General features: G+C 37.7%; 1 protein-coding gene across 1 annotated transcript; it reads left to right on the top strand.

The window, feature by feature from the left end:
* The first annotated feature begins 426 nt into the window (after window positions 1-426).
* LOC145770930 (hepatocyte growth factor receptor-like) lies at window positions 427-21808 on the top strand. Its single transcript, XM_082582673.1, has 17 exons — window positions 427-445; window positions 619-2830; window positions 4177-4331; window positions 4826-4966; window positions 5831-5941; window positions 6481-6630; window positions 8781-8889; window positions 9561-9694; window positions 11226-11372; window positions 12401-12542; window positions 13132-13264; window positions 14242-14462; window positions 15514-15683; window positions 17397-17501; window positions 17622-17772; window positions 19059-19165; window positions 20554-21808. Exons 1-17 carry the CDS (start codon window positions 427-429, stop codon window positions 20751-20753), a joined length of 4407 nt encoding a protein of 1468 aa, XP_082438799.1. The 3' UTR covers window positions 20754-21808.
* Window positions 21809-21930: the final 122 nt, after the last annotated feature.

Below are 21930 nucleotides of genomic sequence, written 5' to 3'. Positions count from 1 at the left end.
TTAGGAATTTCTATTCAATAAACAAGTTGATTTCAATATATATATAATCGTTAAGCCTGGTGTGGCTAATTGCGACCATAAGGGTAACCAATTGTATAAAGTCCCTACCAATTGGGCAGAAAGTTATTTTTCTACTGTAAGTTATTTTTAAAAACACTGCTTGTGGGCAAAGTTGAATGATACCATGTTAAAATTGCTTGATCCACAACTAAATGTGTAAAATATAGCCAAAAAACTAGCTGTGGGCAAAGTTGCCACTTTGGGGACAACTTTGCCCAGCAAAAAAAAAAATAATGAATAAGATTACTTCTGATAATTTAAGTTGTTGCATGCTTTAGCACATGTCTTTGCAAACCAGATAAGCCATTGCAACAAGAATTACCTCCTTTACAACAAAATTTACAACAAATAATTGTCAGCTAACTCATGATATCTGGGCAAAGTTGTAAGGTTTCACGGTACTGAATTTATTTCTCACTGCTTTCAACCTTTCATTAAACAGTATCTTATTTTTGTCTTTGAATGGTTTGTATAATTGATTTTTATTTTAGATGTACAATATTTGTCTAAGAACCGTTTTAAAGTATTCAATATTTTTTGTTTTATGCATATTTAAAGTATTCATTGAAGGCCAGACTACAAGTGGAGAATACGTTTTTTCAGACTGTGACCAAAGTTTGCCTTTTTACTCTTTTGTCGTGGATGAAACCGAAAGAACTGTTTATATTGGTGGCACACAAAAAATTTATCAGTTGTCATATAACCTAAGCTTGGAGCACACTTTCATATACAACTCTAATAGCACTGTAAAGCAAAAGCTTATCGACTGTGAAAATCTGTCAAAGGTTGGCTTGAAAAAGTACAAGCTGCTCATCCTAGATAAAGAACATCAGTTATTGTTGGCTTGTGGAACAGGAAATTCTGGATTGTGCTACAAACATGCACTGCAAAATTTATCTACATTTGAAGTTGTTGATGGATATGCGTTATCCTCAGACTACATTTTAAGTGAATCTGGCAGCACAGTTGGCTTTATTGCTCCTGGTTCTAATCAAGAGAATGTGTTTTATTTTGCGAGAACTCTTGATAGCAACTTGCCTTATGATTACCAGCAATCAGTGTCAACTAAGAAGTGGAATAATGAGTTAAATGGTTTTCAATTGGTGCTCAACAGTTCAAATCAAATTAAGCTTCAATCTCAAATATCTCTATCTCCTTCATTTATAGACTCATACAAAATCAATTACGCCTATGGATTTAGTTTTCATGGATTCAGTTATTTTGTGACTACACAAACAAAATCACTAAAAGTCAATGCCAAACAGCAGGTTCGGCTTGTCAGGGTCTGTCAGAATGACACTGTTTTCTATAGTTATACTGAGCTAGTTCTGAGGTGCGGCTCTAAGAAAGCAGTTCATTCTGTGGATGCATACTTCACACATGTTGTGGAAGATTTTTACACTGGACAAGATATGGATGTGATACAATCTGAAAGCAATGCTATTTTATTTTTACTGATTGCTAAACAGGCAACTAATTCCAGACGAGGTCTGGACTCGTATTTTTGTTCTTACAAGCTAAGTGACATAGAAAAGCAGTTTTACAGTGAAATTCACGCTTGCAAAAGTAACATTGATTCTGGCCTGAATTTCCTGTATTCAAAAACTTATGTTGGTCGCAATTGCAAAGCGTTTGCAGAAAAAGTAACAGCTTGCCCAACTGAATTTCAACCTAATGTAATAAATCAGATTTTTGTTAAAGATGTTTTGAGAGGTCATAGTATAACACTGCAAAGAGAAGGATCTCAATTAAAGCATCATGCTGTTTCAATTGTCGTCTTTGTGTATGCCAATGTCTCTACCATCGCTGTCACTGGTACAAGTAATGGATGGCTTCACTTCTATCATATTGGAGGCAATCAAAATCGTAGAATTGGTAACATAAGCATGCAAGTATCAATGTATCCCATACAGAAATTATATGCTTCTACTAATGGGGAAGATTTGTTTTCTCTTGACGAAGCTTCAGTTCATCGTGTGCGTGTCTCATCTTTATGCAATCTTTTAAAAACTTGTAGGGATTGCATGAAATATAAATACTTACAGTGCGGTTATTGCACTGCTACACGTTTGTGTACAATCAAGTCAGACTGTTCTTCAACATGGTCAAACCATGTCTGTTTTCCCATAGTAACATCTTTCTCTCCAGAATCAGGACCCATTCAGGGAAATACCACTATCACTTTCACTGGGGAAAACTTAGGTCACACAACTCCAAGCAAAGGTGAAGACACACAAAGATCAGTTTCTTTTGGAGCTGCTACTAAATGTAATGTGATAGGTCCAGAAAACTATAATGAAATCAAATGTGTGACATCTCCTGTACTTTCAGAAAGTGAATTGTCTCTGAATGTCAGTATTTCTGTTTCGGCAAAGCAGCCTCCACAAGACATATTGTATGAGCAATATTCAATCGATGGAAAAGCTCTTACAACAACACGTTTTCAATTTGTTGAAGTTACTTTCTCTTCCATAAATCCAAAGTATGGACCAAAATTAGGTGGAACAAACCTTATATTAAAAGGAGTCAACTTAAAGTCTGGTAACAATGCTCTGGTTACAGTTGTTGGAATGCCTTGTGAAATATTGTCAAAGACGAAAAATAAGATTCACTGTCTGACGTCTCAATATCTTGGCACTATTAGTGGTGTAGCTTCTGGAAATGTTGTACTTACTATTGATGGAAATCAATGGATTTCAAATGATACATTTCTCTACAAAAGTAATCCTGCAATAAATGATCGGTCGACCCCAGTGAAAAGTTTGAAAAGGTATTTTGCTGTTTTAAGTGTTTTTTGGTAATTTATTTGCAATGAATAATCAAGTCTGTTATAGTTATGTGAAGGCATCTACAATCTTATCAGCAACTAAATCGATATATACCAAACAAGAGATCAAGTTGATAAAATAAAAAAGGTTGCTTTGTATCTTTAACTGATCACCAGGCATATAATTTTTTAAAATGTGTAAGTTCTTCTGGTGTAGTTCAGCAAAACGTTTACAAAAAGATCTAGCTTGTCTCAAATAATTATAACACAGACATTCGTACAACAAAAATTGCACATTTGAAACTACTTATTGTGCGAAATTTGAAAAGAAGGTAGAGAAAGGCGATTAATGTAATCAAACTATTCCCCATAAACATCCAGAATGACTGTTAATGTGTGAAGAGAGGAATGCAATAGAGCGGGGCTACTCAACCAATATTAACAAAGGTCCAGTTTAACAAGTGGAATATTTTAGCGGTCTAGTGAATAAGTTATTTCACACACAACTGGGTGAAGCTCCCCAGCTACCAGGATAATCACAGAAAAAATGTTTTTCTCCCAGTAGAAATCTGTTTAAAGAGGCCCTGAAATGTGACAATGAGGTTATTCCTCCAGAAGCCTAAGATTCACCATCAACATCCAGAAAGTCTGCATTCGGAGTATGGTCCGCTAGTTGAGTAGCCCTTCAATAGAGCATAAAAAGTATAATTTTTTCCCTCTATGTCATCAATGGTATTTTTGTGGTTTTGTCTATTTTGGCCAATACAACTTAAGTTGCATACACAGTTACACACCCGCAATGTTGTAATGTATGTTTGCCTGATGTTTTGTGTTCCTTCATGGTATCTTTTAGAGATGACATGAATTAAGGAATCTTTGCCAAATCTAACTCTTTCAAGAAGTCAATTACATGAATTCTGATTGACAAAAAGAACCTGCATGACACCTGTAAGATCATTGGTTCAGTAGTCAGTACTTACCCACTACCCAGAGCAAGTGGTCGTGATTTGAACCTTGAAGGTGGACATGAGGATTGGTGTTCTTGTCTTCCTATGCACTCGGAATAAATGTCAAACAACTGGATGTTACGGAAAATACTTTAGCTAATCTATCAGAAGAACAATAGAACATGCTATGCTTTCAAAAAATACTTATATTAAAGCCACAATTTTGTTGCTGTTTGCAATGTAATAAATGTACTGATTGTACTCCTCAATTCATGCTTCAATAACCCAAAACTACCGTAGTTCACTGTTAAGAGTAGCACACAACATAGGCATGCAATGCTTTTTGTCTGAATCAGCAGTGAAACCTAATGTTTTTTCTATTTGTAATTATGTTTTTTTTAGCGGAGGAACAACAGTGGAAATTTATGGACACAACTTCAAGTCAGTTTCAAATCCTTATGCTGAGATTGTGGTAGCAGAAACATCTTATAACGTATCCTGCATTATACAAACAAACGAGAAAATGACGTTTATTTCCCCTTCATTTAACAAATCAGGTGAAACCTTGATCTCATTTAATTTATATCATTTGTGTGTCACTAAAACTGGTCTGTGATTGCAAATACAGTACATTTTACAAGATTTGAACTTTTATTGTGACCAGACGTCAACTGAATGTGTCAAAATCACTAGAACTAAATGCCGAGTATTGGAAACACTATCCCTTTAGCTGTACTGTTGTAGGCTCATCATTCATCTGCAACTACCTGCTTCCTGCAGCAAGTTTTGATAGATTGCACGTAGTACTTGCTGTTAATGGGGCTACATCGATTCAATTGCTTATGTAAGGCCAATGCCTCAGTGGCTGTGCTGTGTTTATTATTTTGTTTAATCTTTGGAAAAGTGGTCTTTAGCTGGAGAACCAGACGTTTTTTTAAGTGTTCTAATTTTGTATAGATTTATCTTTTTATACTTCGTTGTCTGCTTTTCAATATAGCACTCTATTCCAATCAGTTATTACCAAACTGTTAAACAATAAAATATATTTTAGAATCCGGTACCATCCAGTTTTTTCTGGATAGATTCAGAAAAACACTTGCATATCAGGTGTTGGATGACCCCTATTTTCCACCACAACATATTAAAGAAACGCCAAATAATAAGGATAATATGTTGGTCATTGAATTAGAAGGTCAGTGCATTTCACAGCTATATATTTGAAAAGATTGTAAATAATGAGTTTCACTATCATGATAGAGCTTTTCTACTTCAAGAAGTACGTTGTGCAGTGTTTCTCAAATCTTTTTTCCCGGCGGCCCAAGTTTCTTTTTTGCTTTGCTTAAATTACTTTCTCAGTCCACCTGTAATCTCGTCTTGCTTTTCGTTCCCCTACAATTCCCTTGCAATGAAAGGCTTTGTGGCCCAAATTTAAACAATCTGTCGGCCATGATTTGAGAAACACCGTCTTACTTAGTGTGATTTGAGAACCACCATGCTATCTTATTTCAAGGTTTCCTGTTTTTAATACAGGATGGTTTGTTGAACGTTGATATAAATGTAATAAAAAAGCTTATTGCTTCAAATTATTAACACAGCATTGTAGCATGGCTTATATATTAATAACTGAGCAGTGTCTTTTGCATTAATTTGTCTTGCGTTGATTAATTGATACAGAAACATTAATCGACAGCAGTTTCATAATATGCTGACTGATTGTGAAGTCTATACAGGAAGTTATTCTTAGAACGTCATCTCGCTTTACATGTCACTGGTTTGCTGGAGTGCTTGTAGATTGTAAGCTTCATGTGTATTATAGCCCAGAATGGCCTGTTTCGGTGAGTCCGATCCCTTAACAGGGGATTTTTTCAATTTTTTTTTAAATTATCGGGTACCGTTGCCTAATTATCATTGCCGTTTTAGGGTTAGGGGTTAGGGTTAGGAGTTAGAGGTTAGGAACTCACCGAATTGGACTCACCAAATAGTAGCAGACCCGTATTATATATACCTGCTGATATAGCTGCATATCAAACATCAGTATTATTTATGAAATTTTTAGGGCATCGCCTCTTCGAAGGCTGCGGACGTTCCGATTATCGTATTTTACTGTCTGAAACTATTGAATGCCCTGTTTGCAAAGATTTGAATGACAGTGTCTTGATGTGTAAAAGTAAGTTGAAATATTATCAATTTATCATTGTGAGTAATTAAATTTAAATGTCCCACATGCCCGGAGTACTGAGTAGTGACTGATGAAAAGTAGAAATATGCGAAGTAGTTAGAACGTGACAGCCACTATTTTTTGCTGTGACTTATTCTTAAAATCGAGCGTGTTCAGTATATCATTTACAAATGCAATGATCTCAGAGGCAAATAAATGCGCTTTACTCGAAAGTTAACTTTGTTTTTGTTTTTCGATCCTTCTGATATAGTTGTGATATTGATGTTTTCGTTAAGAATGCTTTCCTTTTTTCGGACAGTTTCCAGTCTTCAACTACATGTCATTTCATCATTTGCTGCAGTAAAGAAAGTGCATAAGATCCTACTGAACTCTTCAGTTGTATCAGTATGCATTCATGCGAAGCGAACAATGTCACACAACACCTTTACCCTACATATTCTCTTTGTTTCTGTTCATAACTTTCATATTGTACCAATGCTCCATATGATTGGTATTACCAAAAAATGACTCAACAATATTTACTTTAGTTGCAAGAGATAAGCTAAAGGATTCCGGACGTGAGTTCAAAGTTACTGTACTTCTTGGAAGCAACTTGATTTATTACCCAGGCATTTTCACTTTATCACAACCGCCCCTTTTTTCTAAAGTGGCCATTGGTGTTCTTGTTGGAGTAGTAAGTATCTGTGATTGATATATGTTTTGTAGAGCCTCATCAGTAGGCTACAGCTGATATTGTTAATATTTCTGAGAAGCAAGTGACATTTCTCTGAATGTGTTTGCAATGCACAACCCAGATAGCAAAAGTTGCTGTTTTTACATCTTTTCAACATCAGGAAATGTTAAAACGATGTAAAAATAACACCATTTGCTATCTGAAGTGTGACTGAGTATACGCACTGTCGCAAAATTTGTATTTCAAGCAAGCCATGAATATCACATTGTGTCATTTTTGCCGCGCTTTACAGACAAGGTTTAATTTAATTAATAAAGAGCTGCACTTGATGTGATGTAAAAGACATTGAGACAAAAACTATTCGAACAATTTTTTATAACAACGTCGAGGGTTATGACTGGGCTGTGTATTTGATTCCACATTATGACATCAGGTCCTTCAGACGTCAATAGAAAGCATTTTCAGGCTCATGAGTAGGGGTGTTCAATTTCGATTTTCGATTCGATTTCGATTAAGGTGATATTCGAAATTCGTTTTTCGTATCGGGCATATTCGAAATTATAGCCGCCCTTTCGGCTGAACGCGGTTGAAAGTAACGCAAGTGGCGTGAAATCTGTCTTGTCGCATTTTGCAAGCGAAAAAAGACTTCGACGCATGCGCATCGTCGATCACGTGACTATCACACGCTCTCGCGGGTCCAACGGCCAGTCCTGCAGTGCAGGGATGCCAGGTTGGCATATTTAATGCCAAATTTCACAAATTTCTCTCAAGAATGACGATAGCTAGGTTGTGCAATAGCAGAAAGCGTAGGCTGAGCTTTATAGCAGTTTTATCCATTTTTTACCGAATCCATAGGCGCCTAAGCCGTGGGGGCAGGGCCGTAGCCAGACCGCAGAGCAAGGGGTAGCCAGACCGCAGAGCAAGGGGTAGCCAGACCGCAGAACAGGGGGGGCAACTTTTTTTAGGGAGGGTCGAAAAAATTTAAATGGGCAAAATCATTATAGTAGCTGTTGCCCGATAATGTTGAGATTTTGCCAAGGGGGGGGGGGGCGAAATTTTTTTCAGGGGGGCGAGACCCCCCCGGCTGGCTACGGGCCTGCGCATATTTCTGTGTGGGGGCAGCTTTTTATGCTGTATTGATAAATAAGACAATAGATGAACTAGCGATCGGCAGCAGGAAAACACTTTTTGAATGCAAACCGCAACAGCTTCGTGATATATAATAATCACTAGAACGAGTTGCGATGCTACAATCCAACACCAGACAACAAAATCTGTCATTTTTACATTGATTTAATGTCTGCAGACGTTGAATCAATGTAAAAATGACTGATTTTGCTTCCTGGGACAGCAAAAATCTACCATTTTGTGTTGATTCAATGTCATCAGATGTTGAATGCACCCAAAAACAACATAATTTGCTTACGTAGACGGAGCGTGCGTTTAGCTTTATGCGCTTGCAAACATACTCGATGTCGCTTTCGAGTCGAAACCTCTGCACTCTGCAGTGAAATGTCGCGGCAGTGAATCGCTCGCTGTGAAAATGAACTTGAAGTGTTTAGGATCCCAGCGACCTCGGCTCCAGCGGAGCGATCGTTTTCAAAAGCTGGCCTGACCCGTCACGAAGCAGAGATCCCGACTGACGGGTGACCATGTCGATCAGCTTGTATTCATAAACACCAACATGGGCCTGGAGCTGTAGACGTTATTTTGTGTTTTTTTTTCGCAAATTTTCATGGCTTTTTTTTCGCGTTTTCTAGCGAATTTTCATGTCGTTTCTTTCAATAAAATCACATTTTGCAGTTTGGTGAATAGTTGTGATCGAAAATAAATAAAATCGAAAATAAATTGAATTTCGATTTTCGAATATTCAAATAATCGAAATTGAACACCCCTACTCATGAGTTTACGAAGGCAATACGACAAGTGATAAAAGTACTTGCGGAACTGTAGTTTCTCCTACCAATACAATTTATTTACTTTTCAATGACACATGCTCTTTCGATAAAGTCTGCGGTTTTCTGCTTGCTTTGCCGGTTTTAGAAGTTGGCAAATTTTGATATCATAATACTGGGGATCATCCTATAAACCTTACGAAAATAGTGCTGATTGGGAAACTCACTTCTATTAATCGGAGTGTCTTTTTACAGGGAGTTGTATTGATTGTAATCTGTTTGTGGTTACTGAGACGAAGACAACGAAAAAACTCACTGAGTGAGCTTCCTCCTGTCCGGTTCACCGCAGACAACAACTATCAAAACGGGTGGGTTATTTTGGACTGCTGCAAATTGTTGGCCAAGTGTAACGCAGTAATTAGTCCAGAGAAACAACCAACAGTGAAAGTTATTACAGCAACTTCAAATCTATGTCACTTCAAAGTTTCAAACCACATGACCCGAAATAAAATTAATAAATACTAATCATAATCATGATGTAAGACATTTGGTATTTGAATAACAAGGTAAAACTGTTCCGATCGTTGGTTGCCATTGTGGTTAAGACGAGAAGATGAGATTCCCGTTCATGAATGAGAGTAAGAGGGCCAGTACTTTTTCTTGCTTATTTCACCTTTAACCACACCAACCCAATGTATTACACCCTGGCCCCGGGTAGAGAACTAGAGATGAACGGTGCTTGTCGACAGCTGTTTTAGCTGGAGTGTCTGTGGTCAAAAGTTGATCGCCTTGCCTACTCGGCCATTCCGTAGTTAGCCCCTTTCTATGTGAAGGCAAGCGGTCGCATTTGCAGCAAATATGTCATTAGTAAAGCATAACAAGCTTGCTACGACCCAGATAGACAAGAAAAAAATATAAACGGTTGGATGGCGAGCATAACAATACACTCAGAAAAGTGGTTATAACAAATAGGTCAAAGCAGAGCACTGTTTTTGAGTAATTACGATAACGTTAATCAGCACACACGTTTTCTTTCTAGAAACGGGACAGAACGTGCGCCATTGATACAAAGCGGTTCTATTTCTGATCAGTTGTCACCGGACATTCTCAGCGAAATAAGTTCTGTGCTTATACCTTCTTCCAAGCTGGTCATAGACAAAAACAATGTGATAGGTGAGTGAATATTTAACTGGCACTCAAAACTATGTGCTGCTTTCCCTTTCGATAGTCTGGAGTAGTTTGCGTAATGGTTTTCATTTGCATATTGTGATAGAATCTTTATACTCGAATGAGTGTAGCCGGGCCAACAGATTGACGAAAGTGTAGCACCAGTGTTTGTAACGTACCATCGTAAAGTCCTAAATTCTTGGCTAGTGAAACTGATATTGAATCGCTGGTTTATGTAGCACAAAGAGAATGATTTGTGTGCAGGCTTAGTCAATGTTTCGTCATAAATCCTGTGTTTTACATCATTTTCTCTTTTTCATGGCATGATTACTATCTTTTAAGATGTTTGCATGTCCGGTCCGTATATAGCCAGAACACCTCATTTAAAAAAGCTTTACAACTGTTGAGTTTCAAACAAGAGTGGACTATTGCAAATGTAAAAAATGACCATTTTAAATGGTCAAATGGTAACATGTGTTTGTGACTGTTTTAGTTTCTTCAAATAAAAGCTTAAAATTTTTTGGCTTAAATTATAGCATGACGCATGAAACATTGCACATTACGCAATTTCTGTGGATCCAACCGTTTGATTTTTTGTGAAGTTATTAAGATTTAATAAGGTCTCATTCTATGTACCGGTGCTTATTTTTGTTAATTTTATCATTGTATAAAACCTTATGTTTAAAAGTGCCAGTGGAGGGAGTGTTTGCTTGTTGACATTTTTTTGCTATGTCAGGTGGATATCCCCAACTTTTGTTTCTTCTATCGGTTCCGGCTAAAAATAGCTTTGTAGACCGGCCACGGGAAAAACGAAGTTTAAAGGATTGACATTTGTTTGTAATTTTACGTTCGAACGTCTTTTAGTGTAGGCTACTACCCACTGCGAGTTGCCTACTGATTTGAACTTTTCACAATCAATACACGAACACACAAACTTTCAGTTAAGTAACCACTGTAAACTCAAATTTTAGTGAAAACTACTGCAGTTGTTCTTCAGTGAACGAGGGTTTGTTAGCCGCAAGATGATTGGCGATGCGGGTTGATAGCAGTCGTTAAAATACGTATTACTATGTAGTGCTGTTGATCACACCTGATTTCGCGACCCAATTTTGCTATCTGGTTGCTGGGGATCGCTAATGTACATATGATGTTTATTTTTTAGGACAAAATTCTGATTGATCGATTGAACATTGATTTTTAAACTGAAAGAATCTTCAAGTTTGTTCATTGCAATTCTGTACGCTTGTACAGGCTTAAACCAATGATGCGGGCTCTGTCAATTGAAGGGGGCGGTTTGAAGATTTTTCTTTTAGGAGAAACGTTGTTCGCTTAGTGTTCCATCTATTAACTTCCGCTGTTTAAGGGCTGCTCTCTAAGTGCGATGCTTAGCTGCTCAGGCAAGCAATTGAATTACGCTGCTTAAATGTCACTTTAGATTTTTGGCTTGCAAAACTTAGTGCTTAACGATCGCAAGGAACAACAGCTCAAACTGGATTTCAGGATATTCACATTATGGCAACTTTTTTCCGCTTTCCAGGGAAAGGTCACTTTGGTACGGTGTATCATGGAAAGTTCATCACAAGCGATGTAGACGTGGCAGGGAATCCAGTTACGAGAAAAGTTGCTCTGAAAACCCTGTCACGAATTGAAGACATTCACGCCGTAGAAGAATTTCTGAAAGAAGGTGAGTTGCTTTTTTTCTCAATCAGTTGTAAACATGAAACTTCAGCAACTGTGCTTTTCCACAAATGTACTTTGCCTGAATTCATGCTGAAAGGGAAAAAAGTCAACTTCTACCAATTAATAAGAGCAACAGTTTTAGCTCCCCATTCATAGTTCAAACTATGCTCCTGAGCATGGTGCATGGCTATGGTGAAAAAATAACTCATTCAGTTATAATGTTTAGTCAACACAAAGTGTCTGAAAACATATGTTAGTACTTTGCTTTCCTAACATTCTAGTGTTGTCTCTTGTACGGTTGAGTGAACATCTACATGGGTTTTCTGCCTGTAAATTATTGATACCGCGTCTAATTTTAGGTTAAATGTTGTCTTCTATTTGTGTAGAGAAAATTTCATGTAATCAATATGTTAGTGGCAGTTTAATTAAAGAAACCTCACTCTGGTATCAGAATGACAAAGCAATGGAAGAACTATTTAAAACTAAGGCAACTATTTTATTGCTTTTTTTATGCAAACAGACGTTCTTATAATTACATACCTCGTGCATTCTGCATGTTTGATTGCAGGTATTACGTCAATCTGGATTTTCTTTGAATTTCTAACGTCTCATATTGGATATCGATATGTTACACGCATTGAGATTTATGTTCCATTACAACAATGCAGAATCATATGAATCATTTTGTTCGTGAGGGGTATCGCATGTAATGAATCATGTGCATACCTGTTATGATATTTATACAAACTCCCATTTTAAGTGTTGTCATTTGAAAGGGATTTCCTTCCATTTCCCATCCCACTGGCCATGAGAAGCTACGTCGTTGCTTTTCTTGAAATATTTATTACCCAGCTAGCAGAAGCTGTCGTTTTTACAACGTCTAACGACGTTGAAACGATGTTAAAACTGCTTTTGCTGGCTGGGCAGCGATCATCAAGCGATTGTAACGTAGCCTAAGATTTGTAACTAATCAAGTTTCAGAAATTTCTACTTTCAATGCGTGTGACGTTTCATTTACGTTGTTTTCTTTAGGCTTGATGATGAGCAATTTCCTGCATACAAATGTGTTAACGTTAATTGGAATATGCCTCGTTGGTGGCGGGGAACCTATGGTCGTGCTTCCATTCATGGAACATGGAGACATTCTCCAGTTCGTCCGCAAGCCCACTAACAAGTCAGTTGTTTGATTAAGTTGCAAAACTTTTCAATTGTTCATTGCTATAGTAAGAATCTTTTCATGGCTTTTTTCCATCCATTAACAGTTTCCTTTTTGCAAAAAGTTGCCTAAAATGCGACTTTTCCTTGCAAGATTGATATATCCCCAGTACCTTCACTGTGTCAAGCAAATCTGAGATCTTAGGCCTCTTCGGCTTTACTTAGAAATAAATAGTTCATGCAGTTATTGCATTGTCAACAAACTCTCTGAGGCATGGCTTCTGTGCATAGTATTAATGCATTGAAAACTTACAGTGCGTTATGTCATGGCTTTGTTATTATGTTTTTAACGTTAGTTGACTGGTAATCTCTTGAGAGTAACGTTATTGAAAGTAAAAGTTATTAGATCTCTGTAACTATGCATTGGTACAAATGCTTTGTGTTCAGTTCTGAATTGCACTTTTATCGTTTCACAATCACATACTAACTTGCAGCTTAGTGTCACGCAATCTTGGATATTATGGTGATCTAAAACTTGCTTATACATACATATTCGAATAGTAGAGTTCAGAATAGGATGAATAGGCGTGTTCAAATAATGGTTTCAGGCCAACTGTGAAAGATTTGATAGGATTTGGCTTGCAAGCCTGCAAAGGCATGGAGTATCTCGCGTCACACCGATTTGTCCACAGAGATCTTGCTGCTCGGAATTGCATGCTGGATGAGAATTATGTTGTCAAGGTGAAAACTTAACCCAGCTTGGGCGCTTGTATTGTTTGTGAATTTATTCACAGTGTTAGCTGACTTTATATGTTTTTGCTTGTAACATCAGTTCATAAAGTTAAAACGGATGCAAAAATGCAAATGCAACGTTTGTAGATAAAAAAAACAAAAAACGCGAGGAGTAGTTTGACGCTGGGCGACAATACCAAGTCTCACCTGCTTTCTATCGATTGTTACAAAAATATCCGCTTGTGGATATAGACGGAATGGCTCACTGAGGACATTGCAGTTGACACCTCATTTAATTGAATGAACAAGAGCCTGGATTTGGATTCTTAAAAATTTCAAAGTGCTACTTTCATTTAACGTCACCGACGTTAAATCAATAAAAATTATTCTAATTTCGGTTTGTTCTTTGCCTTTCCAACGACATCAACTCTGATCAGTCATTGCCACTGCGTTTCTCTTTACTCACTGAAAGGGGCAATTATGCCGACTTGGATTTAATGCTCGGGTCAACAACCGCAGAATATTCCTGCTTGGAGACGCATGAGCTAAGCATCAGACTTGTGGTCCACGAACTTGTGCCTGCTTTGACCTGTTGAGTGCCAGATAGATAACGTAAACGAAATTAAGAAAAGCTTGTCGGCCATGTCGGGTGCTGCTGCTGAAAAGTCGACAGTTTGACATGCGCTAGTCGCGCATAACTGATTTAAAGTTAAAGGAGAAATTGCCGGCTGCGCTTCGACACAATTGCAATAACCAACAATTTGAAATTGTTTGTACATTGCCACTGCTCTTGGTTAACATTTTGTCAATGCGACAGTACTTTGCTGTTCACTTTATCGGTCATGCATCTTTTGTGCAGTAAAATGTGCAGAAGGAAGCATGTTATTGTGGGTTAATGTCTGGTTATAAGATCAGACTAAAAGTGAATGTTCTCATGTACATTGTGCAAACAATCAAATACTTGCCCAATAAAAACTTGTTTTCAGGTGGCAGACTTTGGTTTAGCAAGGGACATTTATGAAAAGGAGTATTACAAACCCCACGACTCCCATGGACGCATGCCTGTTAAATGGATGGCCCTTGAAAGTTTACAGCAGCAAAAGTTCACAACGAAAACTGACGTCTGGTCGTTTGGGATTCTTCTCTGGGAACTTTTAACACGCGGGGTCACTCCATACCCTGATGTGGACCCATTTGACGTTGTCGAGTAAGACTTCCCCAGATAGCAAATTTGTCATTTTTACGTTGATTCAACGCCTGTAGACGTTGAATCAATGTTAAAATAGCGCATTTGCCCCTCTGGATCATTTTTCGGCTCTTCTAGTTAAAGTCGATACGACTGAAACTGTTCAGCAATGATCTTAATAGAAATGAGGTGACATACAATCCCGGCGGCGACTTTTTCCTCTCCATTTTATGCGCTAACTGTCGGGTCTTTTAAACAAATCGATTATTTTTATATCGTTTCACCGTCGTCTGACGTCGAAACGATGTGAATAATAATTTTTAACTTTTCTGCCGTTGCAAAACAGATGTCTACCGTCAGTGCTTTAATTGTGTTTGAAAATATTATTTAAATGTTTTTTGTCTACAAATGTAAATACGTTCAAGATCATCTGATTTCAAGTGACACTTTACGATTGGTAAATGTGTAGGTTGTTTTCCGTCTGTTGAAGAGAAAGTGCGAGGCTTTGCCAGGGGCAAATAATTCATCAAAGATGAACGTTTGATAACAAACTACGCTTAGCATTACGCACGTTGTCCGCCATTGACTGGTGATTGTCTCTAATCCATAGCACGCTTTCTTTTAGCAAGTTTTTTTACCGATTTTGAAATCTGGCTTTTCGCATACGAGGTATAAGAATTTTGACAAGCATGATTCAAAGTGTTAAAGACTACACAGTTTATTTGGTGCTTTTGGTAATTCATTCTATGATTTACAATATTTCTCATATGATAACTGAAAGTGATCACTTATACTCTTTTTTTTTGAACCGAGAATTAGGATTCCTATTTTTTTGTGTAAAGATCTTTTTCATTTTTTTCACTGTTTGCTTTCATGACAAGCTGCTGCATCCACTTACCGTCTACCTTTGCAAGTTTTTTGCTTTTAAATTTTATACTGTAACAAGAAAACTTGCAAAAAGTTATCAGGAAGCTTTACAAAAGTTATCAGAAAATTTTGTTCGAAATTTAACACTTTTATAGAAAACAAGTTTATCTGTTAATCCATCGTTTAATAACATCGCATTATGCAGTTACATCATGGAAGGTCGCAGGCTAAGGCAGCCTACGTACTGCCCCGATCAATTATATGCTGTCATGCTCTCGTGCTGGCACCCCTCTCCTGAGAATCGTCCTGGATTCAAAGTGCTTGTGGAGCAAATCCAGGAGATGTACAACGAAATCCACGGCGTCCATTACCCAGGTCAATATTATCGATCATTTTCTTTATTTGCTTTCAACACATGTTTTCAATGCTGTAATTGGTCACTCAGTACTGTAATGATCATTTATTGAATCCAAGTATCCCTAATCGGTTACAAAACTTTTATATGTAGATTTTCGGTTTAACAATAGGCTGCTTATATGACTTATACTAACCTTGGCTACACCTGCAGTGCAGACCGGTCTGTCATGCATGCGGTGCTCTTGGATTGAAAAGCCTGGCGTAACCTTTAAGCTCGTTTTTATGCAAATTTTCTGTCTTTGTGATGAATGTTAATTGTTATAATGAGACGTTCATATTTTACTATGAGCTCATGAAATCAGGGTTGAGAAAAACCCGGATTTTTTTTAAAAAGCCCAACCCGCATGGGCCCAACCTCTCACTCACAGTACATGCTGGCATAACTCAATAAAATAATGCACTAGGGCTGTTTAACTATGAGGCCTTCTTGCATAAATGAGTTTTAGTGTAGTACAAAGTGGCATTACTTGATTTTTGTGTACAGAAATATCCACTGCGTTTTCAATTTATCCTTGGAAATTTCCTTCACAATCACATCCTTAAGTCCTAATTTGAAGTTTGTTTTAAGTACCTTGTAGTACTTTGGTTCATTTTTTCAATTTTCTGATAAAAATTGGACAAATATGATGCTCTGGGTTTTTTATGGTTTTTTTTGGGTTTTTTAAGTGGGTTTTTTGAAAAAAACCCACCCGGTTTTTTTGGGTCGGGTAAAATACCAACAACCCTGCATGAAATGGACGACTTAAATCAAAAGAGCGCCAATTGATATTTAAAACCATAGACAAGCAAACTCTCTACCAAAGATTTATGATATTTATAATTAAAAGTCATTTTGATGGAGACCAGTCCATCATTTTCAGTTTTAATCAGTGCTGGTCAATAATAAATCGACTCTATTTTTCACTCTTATGGTATATTTCTTGAAATAGATTCAATAGTACTTTAATATCAAACTGCCAACCGATGCTTCATTGTTCACTGCTGTACGTTTTATTTTGAATGAATTAAACCAGCTTGCACAATGCATCTACGTAAAGATTTTTAACTGCACTACATTTTACTATGATGATTTCCTACGGCAATTATGCATCTACATTTAGATAGTGGATATAATCCGTAGTTGGCATGTGTTAATTCTCTTCGCAATCCCTAAAAAGCTGGTTTTCCTAAACAATGTCTGTAGCTCAAATCCTCACTGTCAGTTGCACAGCAAACTTACTATTGCAAGTTTGGAATCACGTTTAAACATTTTTTGAATGACATTGTCGTCTACCTGGCCCGATGGTCAAAGCGCTGGAACAACATTCGAAGGGACGTAGGTTCGATTCCAACCGAGAACACCTGGTTATGCCTTTCCAAGGCGCTTATAGACGTCGTATCTGAAGGTGGGCGTATACTTCGGTCCCCCCCACTCAATTTAAACGGTCAGCCGACATAAGTATGGATATGATAAAATTAATCACGATTTTGCTTGAAATCGAATGCACGTTTCGTTTATTGACTTACAGCTAGTGGATTCCAGTCGCTGAGGGTGAAAGATTTCGGTTATCATTTGCGCGGATGCTCAATAGTAAACAAATGAACATCTGAATGACCGTACAATCTGTTATGAAAACTGTTCAAACTCTGTAGTGTGGTACCGTTTAATGAATGTGCTGTTGCTTCATGCAGGACTTGAGGTCAGTTACATCAACATCACCGACTCTCACCCTTATCCTTCCATATCCCGTTTAGCCGAAAGCCGAAGCACTGGAGGTTCTGATGTTTTCACTTCAGGTTGGTTGGCTAATGGCTAAGCATTCTTGTCAGTCATATGTCAGTTGTCCACATTGCACTGAGATTTTTCCATATCCAGCTCGTGTCAGATCGCTATCATTACAATGCCATGTTTCTCAGGCATTGCGCACGACAGCCTGCACGCCTCGTCAGCAATTCAACATCCCTTCCCTCACGCCAAGTCGGGCGACGAAACAGACGAGATGGGATATTTGCTACCAGATTCTGCGAAGGAAAGTGCCAATGAAGCGAAGTTGGCACCAGGAAATAGGTGAGTTATGACAGACAATCTGTGTCATAAGCCTCTATACGCAAGTATGCTGTAGTCGTGATTTCTGAGACTCCAGATTTAATAAAATTTGTTATTCACGAAAAAATTGAAACTGTACTTATCTACATATGTCCAAATTCACAGGTCTTGTACAATAATCTATTCTCTCATTGATATTTATTATGAATCAGTAGCCTACCAACTACTAAGCATCTGCCAAAACAATATGATTAACGCCATCACCCATTAATTAATTGTTATCTATTGCCGTTTTAAAACAAAAATGTTCTGGCAAAACGAAGTTGTGTTTTGGCTTTGACATCTCTTTTTTGCTGTTGAGCGTCATATTTAAAAGCTGATCATATTGCGCTAACAATCCGTGGCGTAATTTGAATAAAACCTATCATCCACGCTTGAAGTCAGTCAGCAGTTTTGTTGTTTGCCATTCATATATTACTTCACTGGTTTCACTGTCTTCTTTCATCCAACCCACACAAGTTTTCAATAACTTCAGAAATTACGTGGGCTGGTTGCGGAGATTAAAGAAAGCAACCACTGCTGTTCCTTCAATTGCTGGTGTGGCTGGACCGGTCTTTAAATAGTTCCGCTTTTCGCGTCGGAAAGTTTTTGGCCCGGCAGTGCTTGACACAGTGAAATTTCTAACTCTATCAATTTCTTGGCGTCAGTGGCTCTTCTGGAATGTTCTCTTCTTGGCTTATATTGTTAAGCTCAGCTTTTCAGGGCATTGATCTTCCTGGCTCTGAGGCCCACTATCTTTCCGAGCAATACTTCCGTTGTTCTTTCACGCCCCTCGTATCAATAACAATACTGTTCTTACCATTCTCGAACAATATCCTTTCATCTGTCATGCTAATGTCGTCGCTTCTTTGTCACAATTCACTGTTTGTCATCTACAGAGCCCGCCAAGTGCAGGGTCACCACACGAATCGTAAATTATGTTCTTCAAGTGGTTTGATTCTTTTTCCCCTGAACAGCGCTCTTTGTTTTCCCATCGTCATTCGTCATGACACCCATCTGCATCAGTTTGTACACAATCACACATGGGTAATTTTTTTTCCAGTGGCGTTATGATGGTTAGTTTATTTTTTGTTTAGCTTTCTATACTGCTACTGCAGATATAGCTAACCATAACTGTACATTAACGTCAAACTGTTCTAATTCCTCAATCCTCATATTATGTTGTAAACTTCTAATTGATGATGATGATATATGTTGTGTCGTGATTATTTGAGTGTAATGTAATCCTGTGATTTGGGGCATCACAGGAAGTACAGATACGTCGGACAAGCTGCCGATGCACAGAGCAGTGTTTCCCCATCCGCTATTAAACAATCTACTGAGAGCCCCCGATCAAGAAAGACTAAAGGGACAGGTAACTAGTTTTATGGAAAGCTTTATAAAACTAATGTTTTAAAGCTGAATGAGTTAATTGCAGCTTTCCTTTACGTAAGAATTGCTTTTGTAAAGAAAAAGGGCAACAATAAAAAAACTGGGCTCTTTTCTTTCTACAATAATAAGAGTTAAACTGACTGGTAAAGCGGCGGTCGATTACCCAGGTAGCTAGAATACGGTGCGATACTGATGAGCCCAGCTTCATGGGCGAAACACGTGTCTATCGCTGTCATTTCTTGCTACAAATCGGCTGCCCAGAAACTAATAAAAACACTGTTGCTTCTTATTTTGTGAAGTTTTCTATTTTTCCTTCAATGAATTTATTCAGTTTTTACTTATTAGTGGAATTTTTCGCTCGAAATTGTTAAGAAATAATGTCTCTGGTTTTTATTTTCGACGTCAGAGGTGTTTCTCTGTATTGTCCCATACAACGTTTGTGGTTGCAATCAACAGCCTCTTAGCAGTAACTTCCCATAGAAACCAAGAACAAACTGATTGAAGCCCCAAATTGATGAAGCGAAAAACAACTCAATACAAAATGAGTTCTTCGCATAAATGAAACGGTTCTGTGAATTGATTAATTGATAAGGAGAAATAAAACATAGTAACTTTAGCGGGTTTAGCATACTTTATTTCACACAAAATATAACATAATTAAATAAAATAAACTCAAACGTTTTCGACAGGTACGTGTGTCCTCATTAGGAATTAAATCTGCAATACATAAAATGAAAAATCGTACGTGTCGAAAACGTTTGAGTTTATTTTATTTAATTATGTTATATTTTGTGTGAAATAAAGTATGCTAAACCCGCTAAAGTTACTATGTTTTATTTCTCTATTGTTCAACAGAGCAAACTCTCTACCAAAGCTTTATAATTGATAAAGGTTGTCAATTGATACTAGTACTAGTTTACAGTATCCACATTTCAGCAGGGTGTTAATAATTAATTTGGATTGTCGCTTTCTTCTTCTAGTTTATGAGACGATACTTGTGGAAATGCATTGCATTGCTTTCTACCAGGTAATGATTGCTTTAGCGCACGATTAAAACGATTTGTACGTAATCAAAACGTAACTCTTCGTGTTTTTCTGGTTGTTTAGTGTCTAGCGTAGAAAACGCCACTTACGTTGAAACCCCCTTGGTGGAGCCAAATGGGGAACACCCACTTTCGGGTTCACCACCAATCAGCCCCGACCGTTCATATCATCACGATGACCCAAGAGCCCATCTAGTAGATTGACAACATTGTTACTGGATGCTCCGCAAAGTTTCTGGAATTTCTCTATTTGTGATAAAATTATTGGAGGTAGCACTTTATGTCGACTACATGGTTATTTGATGTTGAGATTTTTGATATTTCGCAGAGATTCCCACATATGCTTTGAGTTCTGCAGATAAGTGGAGTGGAGTTATACTCGCATTTTGGCAAATTGAAGCAAGGCGCCGTGCGTTTTTCCGTGCAATTTGTTTAGTTTTGTGCAGCTTTACTTACAAAGTGCTTGCGCACTTGTACAGTCTATTTGCTCTCAATCTGTGTTGCAGTCCATCTTTTTTAAAAATTTAAAACTTGTTTAAACCTTTCTTTTGCCAACAAGTTTGTATGCTCTAAAATGTACGTTTAGCTTCGTTAATATTGTACTTTTGTCATTGCCCCAGTGCCTTATTTATATTTGTGGACAACTTATACCAAATCAAAGGCCAAATATCTTGTCATGGTTGTAGGTACACACGTAGTGCCTTCTGTATTTTGTCCATGTTCAAGTCCCGTGTATCAACACTCCTAGTACGTTGTTTTACCGCATATTGTATTTGCACTTTATAGCTACAATGTTTTACAGATGCTCACCATGTTAAATCATTGACCAAGTCAAATTTGTTTCTATTCGTTGTTTTAATGTTTGTCAATGTTTCATCAAGATACGAACAAGATTAAAAAAACAAAAACTGCACAGAGATCTACATTCTGCATATTCTATCTTTCACGTAATGAAATTATGAGTTTATATCTGGCGTATACTTTGTATATATACTCTGCTAATCGTGGTGGCATAGCGTTGTTTTTTGGTGCTTTAACGATACTTTTGCAAATCTTCGGGTACTTCATAACATTGTGCTTATTTCTATTCTTCTTGTTACCTTAGATTCTCCTTCGATCTTTCAAATTCCGCCGATAGCTAACAGACTGCCTACCATTTCATCTCGTGTTTTTAAATGACAACTTCAACCTGCTATGCTTTTCTACCATGTATCGTTCAAATTCTATCTGTCAACGTCTCAGCTAACATCACTGTATTTTAATTTATAACTACAGGATACTGTTCATTAAATGCGAAATGGCCACGTTTACTCAGATTCGTTTTGCTTCAATTTCTATCCCACGCTTTACCATACAACTGCTTGGTTGGCCCACAAAGTGGCCATAACCGACAAAAGGGACCTGAGGGTAGCAGGAGATGCGCGAAACACCAAATGTGTTACTGTCCAATGTCCATTGCCATGTACGTTTATCTTAGTCATAACACGCTCCCCACATTGTTGCAGCTACCTTAGATGTTAATCAAAACATGTGCCAAACAACATGCTACAAGTAACTTCAATTTAGGGAACGTTCAAATATTACGTAACGCCTTCGAAGGGGAGGGGGGGGGGTTATGCAAAGCGTTACGTTAGCGTCACATCGGGGGGGAGGGGGTTCAAGCAAAACGTTACGTAACGCTTTCGAGTACAGAATGGTAGTTTTT

The sequence above is a fragment of the Aplidium turbinatum genome, chromosome 5 (genome assembly GCF_918807975.1).
Source record: "Aplidium turbinatum chromosome 5, kaAplTurb1.1, whole genome shotgun sequence".
NCBI lineage: Eukaryota > Metazoa > Chordata > Ascidiacea > Aplousobranchia > Polyclinidae > Aplidium > Aplidium turbinatum.
The sequence above is the reverse complement of the archived record's forward strand: the minus strand, read 5'-3'. Positions and strand labels throughout refer to the sequence as shown.